This window comes from Prinia subflava, chromosome 1, assembly GCF_021018805.1.
Source record: "Prinia subflava isolate CZ2003 ecotype Zambia chromosome 1, Cam_Psub_1.2, whole genome shotgun sequence".
In the NCBI taxonomy this organism is placed as follows: domain Eukaryota; kingdom Metazoa; phylum Chordata; class Aves; order Passeriformes; family Cisticolidae; genus Prinia; species Prinia subflava.
The window spans coordinates 143,989,855-144,008,131 of NC_086247.1; the positions used below are offsets into that span (position 1 = coordinate 143,989,855).

Genomic DNA, 18,277 nt, shown 5'->3' on the forward strand with positions numbered 1-18,277 from the left:
GTAGTAAGCCAGGTGCAATACCGAAGTGTGGCCTGTTGGAAGTAACAACAGAAGTGCTTGTTCTGCCTGGGATTTAATGTTTGTCATAGCAGCCTGTGTAGAGCTGTGTTTTCCATTTGTGACTGAACGGAGTTGGGAGCACACCAGTGGCTGGGCTCTTGCTGACCAGTCCTGCACAGCATCAGGGCTGTCCTCATTTCTCTCTGTGCCTCCTGCACAATCACCCCACTGCCCCCCAGCAAGCAGGCTGGAGGAGAAAGAAGCTGGAAAGGGACACACCCAGGAAATCTGTGCCCAGCTGACCTGGGATATCCCATACCACATAATGTCATGCTCAGCATTAAAGCAAAGGCATGGTTGGTCTTCTAAAGCAGTCATTGCTCAGAGGCTGGCTGGGCATCATTCTGCTCAAGGAGGGTGATAAGTGATTGCTTTTGCATCACTTAGGCTCTTCTCTTTCCTTCACTCATTAAACTGTCTTCATCTTGACCTGTGGATTTTCTCACTTTTGCTCTTCCTATGCTTTCCCTGTCCCACAGGGAGCTGGGTGGGTCCTGACCTGCTGGCTGGCTAAAGCCACTGCAGACATGCAGGAAAGCTGATACACTCAGAGAAACTGGAAGTCCTAATCAGCGTGGAGTTAGCCTAGATTATGGCTTGACTATGTGTATCTGCCTTTTGATTGTGTTTACTCCTTAGCTGAAGATTGCTTCTTAGATGGTTCTTTACAGAAATTCTTGAAAGAGTTGTTGAATCAAACTGTAAAAGTGGCAAAGTCTCTGAAGGATTATTGTTAATGATAGTGCCTATGGATTTAGGAACAGCACAGAATGAGAGCCATGAGTGAGATGGTTAAACAGCCTGGCTGATTGTGTAGCATAATGTCAGGATTTGTTGAGTTCTACTGAGATGCAGCATCTCAGTCCATAGGACAAACTAAAAGCCAAACACTGTGTAAAAGAGTGGTGTGGCTGGAATGGAGAAAAGCCACTTGAGGACAGGCTATATGTGGCAACATTCTCCTCCCAAGCGGAATCGTTTTTGAAGCATTTGAGCTGAGGCTTTTTTGGCAAGTTTTAAAGGTGTTTGAAAAATTACTAAAGGTTTTACTTGCAAGCATCACCACAAAACATGTCATTTTGGTGGAGAATATAAAGATAGAGGCTTGCGTGTTTTGAAGCATCTGGCAGTAGACATTGCCAGGGACTGGATACTGAATTAGATTGAATGCTCTTTCCAAACTTTCTGGAAGTTTATGGCTAGTGGTATTCCAGAATAGCTTGTGCACTATTGTGTTTTCTCAGCTGAGGAGCAAATTAAATTTTAATCCTTCATCTACAATATTCCTGCAATTAATATTGTCTCCAGTGTGTTCCAGAAATGGGTAATGATTTCTGGATTCTTCACACTGCATAAAACTACTTCTCAAGATATCTGAGTCAATAGCATCTGCTTTTGCTTTTTTTCTTCCAAGTTATGTCATCTATGAGATCAGCACGTGGTTCCTGGAACAGCATCTTCCCCAGGGATAATGGTGATCCAGCCTGCTCTGCAGTGTTTCTAAAATATGTATCTACTAATCACCTTTCTAAACACATCTCAGTATTCAGCTACTGACCCTTACCAGCAAAAAAAAAGCCTATCTAGGTTTCTTCTCTGTGGGCTACATCTAATACAACTTGGATTTTATCTCTGATACCTTCTTGATTTCCAGTTTTTTGGACAAATCCAAGACTCAAATGTTTAAAGGGAAGGGTATCCTGATTTTTCCAAAAAGCTTTTACAGTTTACCTCTCCAAAAAGGAGGAAGGTGTGTGTGTCTGTGTCTGTGTGTGTGTGTATAGCAGAATTTAACAGTTTATTAAAGATTACCCTGGAAAGGAAATCATTGTGATAATCTCTTTGGTACAAAAGAGTCATAGTCTACCAAATTATCTTAATTTCCGTGTTGTGATCACTGACAGAACTAATGCATTGCCATTTGTATTCATTTCCTTTCAAACTGAGAGCAAGTTTAGTATGTTTCCTTTGATGTAGTCATTTTGGAATAGATTTCTAGAGATGTGCTTTTGAAAATAAGTAAATTCCTCCATCTTTAGGCACTTAAATACTATTAATATCTGATCTTTTAGGGCTGTATAGTTACAGATAATGGTCCAGGGATTAGTGAGATGAAAAGATTGCATCTAGCATATTTTTATTCTCATTAACTAGCATCTTAGCATGAGAGAGAGAGAAAAATAGATATGAAAAGTAGCTGGTTTCTTACAACAGCACAGATGGTTCTCTAGGATTTTAGCTGATTTTCATTTAAACACTTGGAATAAATATTTTCATTTTATTCAACCTGCTACTCAATTTCAGCTGAGGAAAAACTTCTAGAAGTTGTTAATTTTCCTTAGTTAACCCTGAAAATGTACTAACAAATCTGTCCAAGTTAAGGAGAGTAGGATTCATCTTGCTTCTTTTCTAGCTCCTCTAACTGAGACTGCAAGGTTGAGTTATCCATCAACAGTCAGTGGAATCACAGAAATACTTCAAGAGACATCTCAGGCACCCATCTGGGGATAGGATCCATCCCCATCAGGAGATCCTCCCTACTGCACATTTTCTTCTTTAATGGCTGAAGTTACATGAAATGAACCCTTTTCTCACAGTCTAGCAAAGGAATCTTTATTACTGAGTTTAGGGCATAAAGTTAATATTTCTTTTTACCTAGTGATAGATCACACTCTCTGAGTATTAAAAGTAATAAAAGGTAGGTGTGCAAAGAGTGCCACAGGAGACCATGCACTGTGTCAGAGGCATGATTCACACTTAGCAATGTCCTGCAGCTCTGGGGGAGCTCCCTCAGGTTCTGTTTTCCCACCTTTGCTATGAGTCATGCCATGAAGTTCTTTTCACAGCTCCAGCTGCTGTGCTTGCGTAGGTGACATTGCCAAGTGCACACCAAAAATTCCTGTTCTGAGCATTGCTGGAACAGAAGCAGACTCAGAGTAAACACTGAGGCCACATCCTTAGGTAGTTAAATAAAACCAAAATAACCAATGATTTTTAAATTCCTAGGATTTCTGGTAGGCTAGTTCCAGGTTTTTAACTCTAGAGAGGGAAGTAGGGGAGAGCATGCGGCTTGGCCTTTGACTTGAGTGGAAATTAGGTATGCACTGAGTCTTGGCATGTGGTCAGCCCTACAGCTGACTTCTTGGGGTGGTCCTTCAAGCAGTTTTGACCTGCAGCCAGGGAATAAAAGCCTGGCCTACTGCTGAGATTTGCTCAGAGCAAATGGCTCACAGTGGTAGCCTGTGCATGGGCAGAGATTTATTTAGTCCAAGACATGTGACTTATGATATTCCCAGACAGAAAATTCTTAAGTCCCATTTTGTTTCCTTGACCACTACCAGGCATGTCCTAAGTAAATAGCAGATACTCCAGAAGTTCTGTTGTTTTTTCCCTGTTACCAGCGTAACAGATGCTCTCTATCTCTGTCTCTCAAAATGAATGTGCACAGACAAATTGAGTCAGTCATTCTAGTCCTGGCTTAGACTCTGCTTCCTTTGAAATACTTTTCAGAGTATTCCAGCTGCAGCTGGCCACAGAAGGATGTACCTGATAATTCAGCTGGTGTTTCTCAAGCCTTCTGTAGTTAAAAGCCATATGAAGCTCTGGTACTCTCAAAGTCCTTTCTGGACCTGCAGTATAGTCACAGACAATGAATTATATAACTGCTGGATTTCAGTAATTCTGCTTTCTTGCAGTTACACTGCAGTGTTCAGCCTGGATTATTAGTAATACCATTTTGGGGCATCAATGCAATGAGCAGATCCATCCTATTTTTGTTAAATGTTTCATCTTCCTTTGCATCTAAAATTAACCTGTCTTAAGGTGCTGCTGTGGCAGCTTCTGCAGTCTTTAGCTCTGCTGGCATTCAGAAGTCTGGTGAGAGGAATGTGGGATGCCAGGGCTTTCAGAGCTGTTTGTTTTCACAAGTTGTAGGGCAAATCCCACAGCAGCCATCTGGTGTTAGATACTCCATGTGATAGTAGTGCCTTAGGACTAGTCACCACTGAGGATTTTTTGTCTCTTTGCTGAGTTATCAGTCATGGTGGAGAGCTGAAGGGTCTTTATCAGCTTTTAATTTTACTGTTCTTTATATATATTACACTGTTTGCCATAAAAAATAGGAATGAAGACTTCTTGGGCTCTGAAGTTATTCCACTTATTTATTATCTTGCAGTAATTAGATTATGCACCAAGCCTTGATTTTATTTCACTTCATGATCAGGTTAATCTGTATGCAAGAAGGTGTAAGTATCTTTCTCTGTTGTATATTAATTTTTTTTTTTCAAAAAGAGAGCTTACTTTCGATTTCCAGATGACATTACTTACTTAAAATTTGTGTTCCTAGTAAAACAGCAGACCTCGAATATTCTCAATGGAATAAAGTGCTTTAAAATAGGAGGGCCATAGTGGTTAATGACTTCAAAAACAATAACAAAAAAATCAGTATGCTAGACATGTGTTTTCCACTAACAACATTGTCTGTAGTGTCCTAAAACCATTTAAGTCTGTTTGTCCAAGGTTAGCAGTCTACAGCTGTCTCTTCTGTTGCTCTACTAAAATGTTGACACCTCATTTTTTACTTTTTTTAACCTTTAATGGTATAGTGGTTAATTTGTAAAATTCCTGTATTTGACATTGTTTTTCTTTTTATTTTACTCCCTGCTTTTTGCATTCTCCTCTTTTTTTTCTCCCACCCTTCATTCCCATTTTTTATTATTATTTTTGTCTTGTGTTACCTTCTTTCCTTCTCTCCCTCATCCCTGCTATTCCTGCTGCTATAGCCTCACAGGCTGGGGAAGCTGGCCGAGCAGGTAGGGGATTTTCATGTTCCCTCAATACCCACCTATCAGCTTCCAACAGTGGGACAGACTAGAAATTGAGTCTGGAGATTTGGGGATTTTCAGATCCTTCTATAAAATTATAAATAAGTCCAGTATAGCTTTATCTGGATGCAGGTTTCACCAAATATTAGATGTCCATTGTAACTATTTCATTCATGCTGAAAATAATAAATTCCATAGTGATTGTCTTTGATTTTCAAACTTGACTGTTTCCATTATTTTACAAATCAAATCAGCTTTGGTTTTATTTTTAAAGATAACCAATTTTTCCTTGGTTTTGTTTTTTTCTTTTCAGCATTGCATATATTTCAAATAAGTTCTCCACTCAGCACTAGTCTGTTACACTGCTGAGTTTACCAGTAGACTGAGAATCGTGTCGTTAATAGCTAGAGAGGATATTGTACCTTGTATTGTGTATGACAAGCTAAAGAGGCTAACATGCATGTGCAGCTCTCTTACTCCTGTTCTCCTCTGGTGGTGGGTGATGATCAGTACCTGTTCAGTAAGTATCAATTGGTAGTGGTAATACTTTCCCCCTGTAGATACAAAAATTAGCTATTTGTGGGTCTGGGTTGCAACTTTCAGTGCTCAAAAAAATTTGGAATGATCAGCCAGCGTTGCACAAATGTAAAATTTAGCCCTAGACATTCCTAATGTGAAGAATTATTCTCTACAATGTATCACAAATGGGACAGAAATCACTAGGAGTTCATGTTGCCTGCTGGTTTAAGTAGTAGACATCTAACTAACTGGTAAAGGAGTTTGTGCATCTGGAGTTTATCAGGTTTAGGATATTCCTCTGCAGAAATGAAAATTTCCAACGTGCCAGTGTTCCAGAATGAAGCTGTGCTTTTCTTCTAGCTTTGTGCTTAGCAGTAGCATGAGGTCTGCAGCAGAGAAGAGAGCCCTAGCCTGGAGCATTGAGAATTCACATGATGTTCAGTGGTGATGAGTTTGAAGTTTTGGATAAGGGCAGATCATAGCAGGCTGCAAAACTGCAGAAAAGCTGTGGGTGGAAGGGCCTGAAGACTGCATCATCTCTGCATGAAAGGAAACTAAAATTAGTCTGCCTCTTTCCAAGTAACTAAATATTGTGACATAAAGCAAGGGTTTAAATTATGCAGTGGAAGACTGAAAAGGATCAGAATAATTGCTTAACAGACCTTCAGTCCAGATTGGTTCATGTCATGCGTGCTACCTTTACTATCTTTAGCTTCAAGTATATTCTCTGTTGCATGTATGGAAGACTCTCAGTAAACCATGCTTCACATTCCTGACCATGTGCTTCTGCCATTAAACTGTGTCTCCTCAGCAATTTCCGCCTTCCTTTATATGGCAAAATGTGTTTAGCATTTTTGTATGTATCCATGTGCTGATTACTTGGCCTTTTGTAGCAAATAAAACCTCTGTTGACATGTGTTGGTTAAGTAGTCTGACTGCTTGATGTTTTTCTGAACCCCAAGGTGACAAGTACTTGATGGTAGGTATGTTCCCAGTGCTCGTTCTGATTCTGTAAAGCTGAGCTTTGACTGATGAATACCTTAAATGTAACTTGTCATTTGATTAGCATAATTAGCAGTGAAATGAATGTTTGGTTATTTGGGGGGTAAAACTCTTTTCTGCTCCCAGCCATCAGGTTTTGATTAGCTGCTGTTGTTGTTTACAGGGAACATCTGGACCAGATCCCACCACAGTGTATGTTGATATGAGGGCACTGAGGCATGACAGGTCGGAACCACCTTTTTCTTTTTCTCTAATACACACAATTAACAGAGTTTCTAGCAAGAAAGCTGCTTACACCACACACACCCCACAGACCCTGGAAGTTGTTGCAAATCTCATAAATAATTTGTGTTGACTCCTACCAGCAAGACACAGACATTTATATTGGTTAATTAATTTTACCATTGATAAAACTGAGGCATCTGACATCATTACTGCACTGAATAACAAGATTCCTTGCCTTTATTGCCATCAGGATGTCATGACACTTGTATTCAGGGGGGCAGCCTGGCCAGTCCCCACAGACTGGAGTCCTGTTGGGCCTTTTAGCTTCACAGAGGTGTTTCTCCGGGCTTGGCAGCTGTTTGCTGTTTGTGTGGGGTTTGCTGCAGTTCTTAATGCTGCAGGGGGATGGAAATAATCTATAATGAGGGGATGGATTGTTTGCTTCAGCCACTGTGAGCAACCACATTCTGTAATTGTGGGTATTTTTCAGTTCCATCTTGAGTGTTAGAGATGTATACAATGAGTGAGAAATAAAATTTATCACTTAGTGGTTGGAGGCAAGCTTGAGATGGCAGGTGTGATTTTAAAAAATACCCATGCACATGTATTTCAGTTTTCCAATACTCTGGTCATGAGTCTCTTTACAGAACTGTGACAAACTAAGAAGTTTTCTATGAACTCTGGAAAAGGTGAACATTTGATTAACAGTCCCGGTTCCCTTAAAAAAATCATTATCCAAAGAGGGAGGTTCTTTGTTCTTTTTCTTTTATCCTTCTTAAAAGCTTAACAGAGATTTTGCCCCCCAGCTTTGGCTCTATCAAAGTGACCAGTTCAGCTTGCAGAGTACAAACCCCAGGGTACTGCAGGCCCAAGTTACCCACTGGGTAGTGAGGTCAGATAAACATGTAGGTGTTTTCTTGTTGCACGTGGAGTTTGGCAGGTAGAAGAAAAGAGCTGCAAGATGTTTGACTCACAATTTCTTTATTCCTTTTGCACACAGTGATTCCAGTAATAACACTTATATTTGATCTGTCTTTTGGGACACTACTGTCTCCATAATCCAGCCATAGAAATTTGGTGTTCCTGGTCTAGCAACTGCAGTAGCGTGGAGACAGAGTCCACGGTCATACTCAACCCAGAAAAGAAAAAAGAGAATATTTCTATAGAAAGAGAATGTAATATTCGCAGTCAGTAAAAATTATAAATAATAAAAAAATATGTTGAAAGAAAGGAATTAAGATTTACTGTTCATAAAAATTGCATAAACCATGGGTATACACTATTTCCCTGCCTTAGCATGTCATTGAGAAGTAGGCTTCATTATCAAAATCAGGCTTTGCAGCGTGTTAATTTATATTTAGTGACTAGTTCTACAGAACATGAAAGATGATCTTTAGAGCTGGTTCTCATATTGTGGTAATGGAGATTTTAATTTGATGGTTTAAAGCTGTGCCTCATTTACCCAATCCTGTGGAATTTAGAATTAGATTAGTGGGTCATAAATTAGGGGAGAAAACAACTCTATTTGACATAGTCTCTTCACACTTGTTCTTTCGAACCATTTTAGTGGAACTGAATGTCTCTATCACTTAGCAGTATCTGAAAGATCCCTGTAAATATCTGTGAGACCATAGAGTAGCAACCCAGAGAGTCTTTGCAGGCCAGCCAGTCTCCCAACAATATGAACATTTTATGCTGTACATTTCATGGAGAAAATGTTTTTCATCACTTTTATTTCAGAAGATATTTTTCAGGGTCTGAAACAGACTGAACGTGGGGGGTTTTTTTCTTAGCATGATAACATTCTCTAGTTGCTTCAAAAAACAGCTGTAGTTCTTTGAGATTATTCAAATCCTGTTCACATCCATAAAAATTAATAAACAGTTTCAATACAACTATTTCAAGTTAATCTGGTAATTACCTGCTTGTGCCCTTTACAGCTTATGAAAATGCCATTTTCTTGTAGGCATTCAGGTCAAAATACCTGTGCTAGGTACAGTCTTTGTGGAGGTCTAGGGGTGCTTGTTTGACCAAACTAGATGTTTCTTTGCTCCCAGCTCTCCCTAGATTTGGATGGTTTGGTTCTTAGGTCAGGGTGGAGGTTTTCAAACATCTTTTTGTGTGTGTCCCTGTGTGGTTTGGAGCTGGCAGCCCTCTGGTTTAGCTGCTGGGACTCCGGCCATAGCCCTGGGCTCACCTGGAGGTTCAGGAAACTTGCCCCAAGGGGAGCAGCCACTTGGTCAGCTCTGACCCTGGAGAAAGGTTTGACTGCCTGGCTGTGAGCATCTAGTGCAGTTCTAGGTGCTCCAGCTTCTCAAGCTGCATCTCACACGGAGTCACCTTGTATTAGTCAGCCCTAAGGAGTGTCCCAGGCAGTGCCAGCTGTCTCAAATGGCATTAGACCCCTATTTTTGGAATCTGAGTAGCACAAAAAGCAAGAATATACAGCTCTGGCTTGTTGTTGGGATCATTGTAGTCAGCATTTTACCGATTTTCTACAAATCAGGATGTCCTCAGGATGGCCTGAGGCAAGAGTGAGCAGAGACAGGCCAGTCCCACACAGGCTTTTAATAAAAACCAGAAGACTCCTGGGGTATCTAGCAGGTGGGTGATGTGCAGGCAGTGCAGAGCAGTGCTGTTTACAGAGGTTAGCTCAGCTCCAAAGGACAGAGTAGGTGGATTAAATCTCCCCAGCACAGCACAGAGGCTCTGTGCCCACGGTCATCCTCAGGGAGGGATGGGCTGCAGAGCTCTGGGCAGGAGCACCTGCTCAGGTCACTGCTGCATTTCTCTGCCTCTAGGAAAGCAAGTTTATTCCCCCTTCCTCGCAAAAGAGGAAAATAAATTGAATAAATATGTACATATTCTTGTCCTTCTTCTAAAGGCCTGTTTGTCAGACTGTTCTGTCATATTTTTGACCAGTCCTGCTCTCCTCAGAAAGCTTTCCAGGTGGTTAAGCACAAGATGCCACAATCTGCTAAAAGCTGAGAAGTGCTTGGAAGATAAAAAGGGGAGAGAGTGAGAGAGATAGCCTTTTCTCATCATGCCAAAACTCCATGTTCTTGAAAGATGGTGGCTTTTACAACACTTGCAGCCTTTTGTACCAGTAAAGATGTAAATTTGAAGCCCAAGCATCCCTTATATCTGGATTGTTCTAAAACAGTATGTACGTGTGTTTATAAAATGTCCAGCAAAAAACACATTTCTGATACTAAAATTAAAATTTCACAGCTTCTTCATCCCTAACAGCAGCTTACTTTTTGTTAGAAACACTATTTATTGGCAAAACAAGCCAATTCATCAAAATGAGAATAAACCAAAATAAATCAATCTTTCCCATGAACAGGACAAAAATATTTTCAAGTGTTCTGCAGCAGGTCAGGCTGGATTCTCAAATGTTTCAGTATATTTGTAAACATCCTAGACCATATTTTTTTTAGACTCATGCAAAGCTGTTTTCAAAATACTACCTTTTTAATCTGATAATACATATTTTGAAATTACCTTGAATTTGAAACAAGCAGGTATGAATTAGAAATTAAACTACATTAAAAATATTGAAATATTTTTACTGCTTTGAATTGTTTCTCAAATTTTTAACATAGGATTTTCTTTCCCTGAGTATCTGTACCTTTCATATTCTAGATGTTTTATTGAGAATTTCCTCAGAAATTTTAAATAGTGGGCTGAAGGATCCATCTGGTGACAGCTGAGGGAGATTATTGATCTTCTCCTAAAGTTGAAACTTGATGCAAATCTTGTAAAGATAAACATCCCCTTTCATCCTAATATTCTTTTCTATATCAAAACCTTGTCCATTAAAAAAAAAATGAAAACCACTGTTCTGCCCTAAGCCGAGCAAGGAAAGATCTACTTTGATATTAAAGTTTATTTTTAAAAGGATAAGGAAAGTAAAAGGAAACATATTCATTGGAATCTGTCTATCCCCAAAAGCAGATAAAAATGTCACCAGTCTTCTTGTTCAGTAGCAGATAGTGACAACTTATGAGCTTTGATGCAGTGGAGGCTGAGACTCCCAGGGGAGAGAGCCACGAACCAAGTCACAAATGTATTGATGAAGATTTAGATACCACTTTGCATGCATTTTTCATAGACAGTTTCCCCTTATTTTGACTACAAATTGTATTTAAACTGTTTATTGAACTACACTGACATTTTGTATCAAGCTGGGCAAGAAGGAAAACTTTCAGCCAGTGCTGGTAAACACTGCATTCTTTTTTATTTGATGCCATCTCTAGTTTCACACATGCAGACATCCTTTCCCATCATATCCTTCTTATCCTGTCTTCAAACTTCAATATACCCATTGCTGAAATAATAGGTGCATTAAATGATCTTTTAAATTATTCAGTTTCATCTAGTTAAGTCTGTAGGGTAATAAAGAGGGAAAAATTAATTTATTAAACTCTTCTGTGGTTTACTAGAGCTCCTTTTGAGCTACATGTAATGATGAGCTGCTGGGATAAACAGACATGGTGAAGCAGCTGGCACAAAAGAGGGACTCAAATCCAGATGTGGGATATTGCCAAACAGGCCAGAAGCACAAAGATGTATTTGGGTTCAAGTTATTAGTTTTTAGTCTGGCTGTTAGTCAATTTGTGGCTTGTAATATCCATAGTCTCTCACTGAAATGCTCCCACACCATCATTAAAACAATTATTTTAACCTGATTACCCTCCTTATTAAACAAGCAGTCTGTGGAGCTGTACAAAATAGGTGTCTTTTCCCACATGGTCACTAACATCTTCTTGGAGTGATGCAAATTAATGTAGCTCTTAAAAAAAAACCTTCTATGTACTTAGTCTGTCATTAGCAGACTCGATTTCTTAGGAGGTTATTTTTGTGTTGTACTAACAAAAATATGCAATTCTGAGAGTATTCAGAGGTCTCTGAACTTCCTTCAGACTTGCTCAGACATTGTCTCCCTGACAAAGGTGTTTTCAGAGGATGGAAATTCTGAATCTCATTCCTCAAGAAAAGAAGGGAACACTTGTAGCATTTCAAAGAAATGAGAAAACAATTGCTTAGGATTTATTTTTAGAGATTGCTTATACACTGAGCCCAGTCTCAAATCCAAGCTCTGTCAAAAGGAATCAGTAAAGCTTTGGCTTCATTTTAATATATTCCAGCATTTCAGACTTCATGCAAGACCAGAAAAACAGCCTTTTATTATGGCTGTCAATTGTTTATCTTTCTTGCATTTTACTGAAACTTTCCTGTTATGTATACACTATCTGGGGTAATACCAAACAGCAAAGCCACAGGAGCTTTTTTCTTTTGTTCTCAGACACTTCTCCTCCATCCACCTTGAAAAATACTTTTATTAAAGGGTTACCATACAAAAGAACTCCTTAGCTGAGTTTTATCTGAGCTGTAGCCACAGCAGTGCTCTGTAGCACAGTCATGGTGTGGAGGGAAACCATTTTAGATTCACACAGGAGGCAGAAGAAACAGGGGGGAGGTGAATCAGACGGAGACTTGCTAATAGCAAGTGACAGTGAAATAGTTGCCTTTTGTGAAAATTTAATTGATTCATCCTATTTGAAAGCCATTTGCCAATGGTAGCAAAAGAGAAACTTTGAGGAGTGCTCCCTTGATGCTGGGGGGAGCTGGGCTTTTCCAGCTCCTGCAATGGGTCACAGCTTACAGAGCCCAGTGACAGGTTAGAGAAAATCACAGCCCTCTGTTGTACACTGTGTGGGGTCCAAAGGAGTGGCTAAAATCCATCACTACCCTCTGTGACACCCAGCCAGCATTTCCCTGGCACTGAGATTCTGTAGGCAGAGGGCATGGGTTGTTTTGAGGTATAAAGTTCCACGTACCTGGTGAGTGTTTAAAACATAGACCTCCCATGTCAGTGTTCTCAGAGTGCTTTAGACACAGTAAACTCATTTTGCCAATGGAATCGTCAAGTGCTACCTCCAGCAGTGCCATTCCTGTCACCCTGAGCTTCAGGGATATTCTCATATGGGTGCCTCCAATTCCAAGTTCCACACATCACCCATACTGTGTTGTAATTGTTGCTTTAGCTGTTTGGATTTTATTTCTGTTATCACAGAAACAGTTTTTTCATGAAAGTGAAAAGATTTGCATCCCTATGCAGTCAGTAGAAGCAACTCAGCTGAGAGAAGGGCCTGAGGTCTTTAAAATAAAACCTGAGTCCCTCAAAGATTTAAGTACAAAAAGAAATGATGCAGTTTGGTTTTGAGGAGTCTTTGTAGAACCGCCTGGCTTTCAGGCATTTTGCCTATTAGCTTTCAGAATCTTATTTGTGAGTATAAGCTGTTTGTCATGGTACTGGCAAAACTCTCCTTCTTCATGTTTTTCCTCAGGAGAAGATACAGACTTGGCCTTTTAGCAGTATTGTGCTTTCTTTCTGCCATGCAAACACTGCTGTCTCAAAAATCCCCTTGGCGTTGTTTCTGATCTATGGGAAACAAATCTCACAGAAAGAAAGGTTAATTTGAGCTGATAAGCATCATGCGAACACTTTCAGTTCTGGCTTAGAGAACTCCCAGTCTGTCTAGAGAGGAGGAAAGGTTCTCTTCTTGCTGTTCTGACTGCATCCAGAGACAAACTTGTTTAATCTCTATATACTGAATAGTCAGTGATTAGGATTAAAGCTGGTGGTCTGGGAAACTGAAGAGGAGCAAATATTGTTGAAGAAATTGTACTGTTTATGCATGAGGACCCAGAGTTATAACCAAATGTGTAAATGCACCTTTTAAAGAGCTTTGAAAGATGCCTCATGTTTCCAGGCATAGCATGACTTCCATGCAGAAGAAAGGGAGAAATGTCCAAGAACTAGGGGGGTGGGAGCCCTCCCAAGAAATTTTTGTGCTTTTTAAGGCAAGATTGTCACTGAAGTATTTCCTCCCTTGATGCAAGCCCATTTCTTCCTTGATAAAGTCATCTTCAAGAGAAAAGCATATCATGATTTTAGTGGAACAGGACAATAAGAGTTGGCTCCAAATATGGTTTTTTGAGAGAGGATGTGGTTTAACATAGTTTAACTCTAAATCAAAAAATTCCAGTTATATTTCCCCAGAGGGCTTCGGGGAAGGACAATGCTGTCCTGTGTACTAAGCTAGACAAAGGAAAAACAAAAAGCTGTAGCTTTCCAGGAAGGTGGGTGTACTGCAGTTGTACAGTTATTGTGCTACTCTTTGCAAGTAACATTTGCACGTCACTCTTCAAGTATGAGTAAAAGAACTAGATGGAAAATAGTTCCATTTTTGTTTTTACAAACCAGTTTTGAGTGTAACAATCATTTCACTGAAATTTCAGTAAAATTATTGGGAATTTCACTGCTTATTAGATTCCCAATTTATTAAAATACACTATGTTTATTCCTGAAGAGTGTCTGACACTGTTAAAAAGGATTTCCCATTTCCAGGTATACTGAGTATCTTTGGTGTTACAGATCCTTCTCTTTCAATCATGCTTCTCATGGAAGCTGGGAATAGATAAAACAAGCTGGCTGCTCACATTTCTGAGGAAGATTTATTAAAAATTCTTCCTTTGTTTCAAGCCATACTTGTTTCTTTCTCTCTCCCAGACTTTGCTGTGAGTCTAGCTCTACAGTTACAGGAATGTCTTAAAAAATGGAATTCTGCTTCTTCCATTTTTTTATACAAATAGGATGTATTATGTACTTGATTTTTACAGATAACGTATTCTGAAACAATTTGCTTTCCTTCATGTTGGTATATACCCTTAATGGAATGCTAAACACTGATTCTTTAAAAGTGCCAAGTGACCAGCATAGGGTACGTTTGCTGTTGCAGTAGTGGAGGAAAAAGTGCTGGTTTCCCACACTGCTGCCTTAGAGGCAAAGGCATCTGCTTTGGAAAGGGAAACATTTAATGAATACATGCAAAATTTGGAACAAGGCTCTGTGGCTTCTGCAGCCCTGACCATGGACTGTGCTGTGCTATAAGGGATGGAGCTTCCTTCGTGCTCTCTGCATTCCCCTCTTCTCTTGCCAGCCTTTGCAGGAGGACAGGGCCTTTGCCATGCCACACACTGCCAGGTTTTTGTGCTGTGCTGTGCTGTGCTGTGCTGCGCTGTGCTGTGCTGTGCTGTAAGTCACCCCTGGGAAATGGGCTCTGTCACCTTTGGGACCCACTCCAGTTTGCCAGCCTCAGGCACTCATTTGGCTCCTGTTGTCAGTGAAATCTCTGGCTGAAGGAAAACTAAAGGAATGGTTAAGCTTGGGAAGGGGAGCTCTCAATAGTAAAAGCATTCATTTTATGTAAGGATACAACACTAATTTGGTTAGAGATGTAATAGCCTCTTAAATGTCTCCTTTCAATGGATGTTCATGTGTTGCTTCAAGCCTAACTTGTCCTTTTTAGTATGGCACATAGTGGAAGTGTCTGTGAGCAGAAGATGAACTTGTGTAAGCAAAGAGTCTCAAGAAGCTCAGCCGTGGTTGCCAGTGAGTCTCCTGTGACAGGACAGTCCCTTTTCAGTGCCTGCAGGTGTACAAGGCACTGCTGCTCATGGCACTGCTGACCTTTCCTTCTGAGTGCTGCTCTGCGGTTTTCATTGAACTGAGAAAACAGCTTCATGTGTTGGTGTTATATATATCCCTGGTTGTTGTTAAGGAGAACTTTCTGAAGATTCTTTCCCAAAAATGCAGGGTGAGTCAGCTAATGGTGGGAAATTTGGAGCTTACAGCAAGAGAAGGGAACGGGTTAAAGAAAATTACTTGATTTCAGAAATTCCACCTTTGATTACATTGTGGGAATGTAGAATGTGAATATCTCATTAGCAATGCTAAAATAATTTCCATCATTTGTTAACAACAAATAAGTTAATTCCATTAGCTTGGGATGTTTTTACATTCCAAGTTCATTATAATTAAATTTTTCCCTGTATGCGAAGTCTCTTTAGAGATTAGGACTAGGAAGACAAAGGGTTACAAAATAGAAAAAGCATATTGCATTAAACAGAATTGTCAGATCTCAACTGTGATTATGAAAAGTGCTACAAAAACAATTAGTGATAAACATCATGTCCTGGGAGGTTTGTAAGCTGAGTAAAAAGATAACAGCTGCCAGCAGCTTTATGCCTGGTTTTGCAAAGCTGAACCTGAAGCACAGAGAAGGTGATGCTGTACCTGGAAGTGCTTGAGGTGCAAGGTGAGAGACCAAATTCCCCAGAGTCCTGGTCCACTGCATTCTCTTGAAATAGTTGTATACTGTGCCTTAAACAATGTGCAGAGTTAATTTAAACAAATTAAATGTGTGATGACAGCTGGACATTTTAAAGTACTTCAAAGCTGAAAGCAAGCATAAACATGACAACTTTTTTACATATTCCCATAATTTTTTATGATAAAATTGCTATTGCTTTTTATAATCTGTGAAACTTTGAGTGTTCCCTTCCTCAGCCAGAGTTCCTGCCTCGTTTTGATTCGTTTGCAGCTTTCTGAACTGTCTTATATCAATTTGTGTAACTTTTTCTGCTTCTTTGACCAGCCATCTAAAGGATTGGAAGTTCTCAGCTTTTGACCTCAGGGAATTTGGCACATGAAGTGCAATTTAGGTTTATAGTGAAGGATTCCTTTACATTAAAGGAAATTATTTAGTCATGATTCTTGTTGATTATCAAATTAACAGGATTAAAATACGTCCTAGGCATACAGAAAGTTCAATATTTGTTCATTTGGTTGGTTAAAGTTTGTCTAAATTCCAAAGTCCCTTTTTCAGTCTCAGCTGTATTTATCCATTATCTGAATATATCATGTGATAGGAGAAAAACTGCTCTGAGGAAACCAGGGTGATGCAGGGAAACTTCATTATCTACATTTTCCCTTCAGCCTAAGTGTCCAGCTGTGCAATTTTCCTCCTTTTCTAATTTGCTATTTGAACTCTAAATGCCATTTTGGAAGGCAGAGCTTATGTGCTTTGATCCATATTTCCATTTTTTTGGTAGGATGAGCTCATTGACTTGTTAATTCTGGAATAGTTTACGTAGAAACACTTTATTATTTGAGTAAAGAGAAAATGCACTGGTAGTCTTGAGTGTCAGAGAGCCCTGACCCAGTCCAGGATCCCCCTGTTACCTACAGAGCCCATCCTTCTTCTAACTATAGAAAATGAGAAGAGGCTGCATCTGCCCTTTCCAACCAAAAGTGTTACCCAAGCACCATCTCAGACTAGACATTGAGATATATCTGAAAGGTGGTGTTGATGGCAATAGTGCTTAATGAGTTGAGTCAGAACTGGGAAGTCACTGTGCTCTGGATGTAGCCACATAAAAGATCTGTGACATTTAATTCCTTTTGGTTATGGTTTCTAATTAATTTTTTCACTGTGTAATGAGTTTTTTCACTGTAAAAGACCATTGTGTTGAATTCAGAAGAGTCAGTTTGGACAGATTCTTTTCAGCTTAAGGAAAAAGAGTTTTCAAAGTGGTCAAAATGCATTAAGTTTTTAATTTTTGCTCATGATGTGGGTTAAAGCATTTTCCGTTTGGAGAGTTACTAAATTTAATTTCAAAACAAATCAAATGCCCTGAAATATTAAACATAAATAACCTCTAGTTCTGGCCTGCTACATGGGCTTTTTGGATTCTATTTAGAACTTCTGTACATATCTAACTTCTTTGTTCCAGTTTAATACAGTAAATTTTCAAAACATCAATATCTTGCACAATAAGAAAATACCCACTTTTCTTCCCACAAGATTAACTTTTAATGTAAGATGATGGTCAGTAGGTAAACTTAAGAAACAGGGCTGGAATGAAACCAGAGACCACTGGCTGTTGCCTTCTGCCACAGAAAGGCTGTGAATGAGGAGGGGGCTTAAATACATTGGGTTATATGTTCATCACATCCTGTTTGGTTTCCTCTAGGCTTTGTTGCTGAAGGTTTTCAAGAGTGGCAGCATCCAAAAACAGATGCTGAAAGAAACTAGAGTGCAAAATAGCTGGTATTCCAGAGTTGGGCTTCCAAGCTGGCATGCCTGTGAAGTGACAAGGTGTGAGAACTGCTCCAGACAGGAGGAGGGGTTGGTGGCATGGCCAGGGACATCAGAGCTGGAGATGATGTGTGTGAGAAGGTGCAGTGCCCAAGCCTGGCTGACAGAAGATACTGGCACACAGGCAAGGAGGAAGAGGGCAATTACCATGGCTCAGCTTGAGGGAATGGCTGTAAAGGAAAGACAAAAGTTCAAGATGTGGGGTTTGGCCAAGTGGCAGGGGAAAAGGCAATCTCTTCAGCTGAGTTACATTGAAAGAGAATGGGGGCACTGGGGAAAAGCTCCTTTGAGTTGGACGTGGAGAGGTAGAAATAACAAGAGGAAGCTAAGAGGTTCATGCCAAGCATTGCAGAGTGAAAAAGGTTCCTGGATTTGAAAGAAATTCAGCTGAGAAATAAGCCCTGAAAGGAAGTGGAAGAAGCCCCATCATTTGAAATATTCTAACAGAAGTAGGCAAAGCACTCAAAAAGTGCACTGCAGGGAGCAGTCTTTTTTTTGGCAGGGAGCAAGATTTGGATGACCTCATAGCTTCTTTCCACCTCTATTAGAATCACAGAATCCAATCTCTCTCTCTGAGCAGCAGCACAGCCGGCTCTGAAGGATTGCCCAGTTTTGGCACTGTGGTCTTGCTTAGTACCA

General features: G+C 39.9%; 1 protein-coding gene across 5 annotated transcripts in view; it reads left to right on the top strand.

Moving 5' to 3' along the window:
* The window catches only part of DIP2C (disco interacting protein 2 homolog C), a 308,853-nt gene that overhangs the window by 273,711 nt on the left and 16,865 nt on the right, over nt 1-18,277 (top strand). For 3 of the 5 annotated variants that reach the window (XM_063415559.1, XM_063415569.1, XM_063415585.1), the window contains 2 exons: nt 4,842-4,871; nt 6,568-6,629. In XM_063415559.1, coding sequence (XP_063271629.1) covers nt 4,842-4,871; nt 6,568-6,629 — 92 coding nt within the window. The remainder of the gene's footprint in view (nt 1-4,841; nt 4,872-6,567; nt 6,630-18,277) is intronic. The other 2 variants (XM_063415579.1, XM_063415594.1) reach the window with 1 other exon arrangement.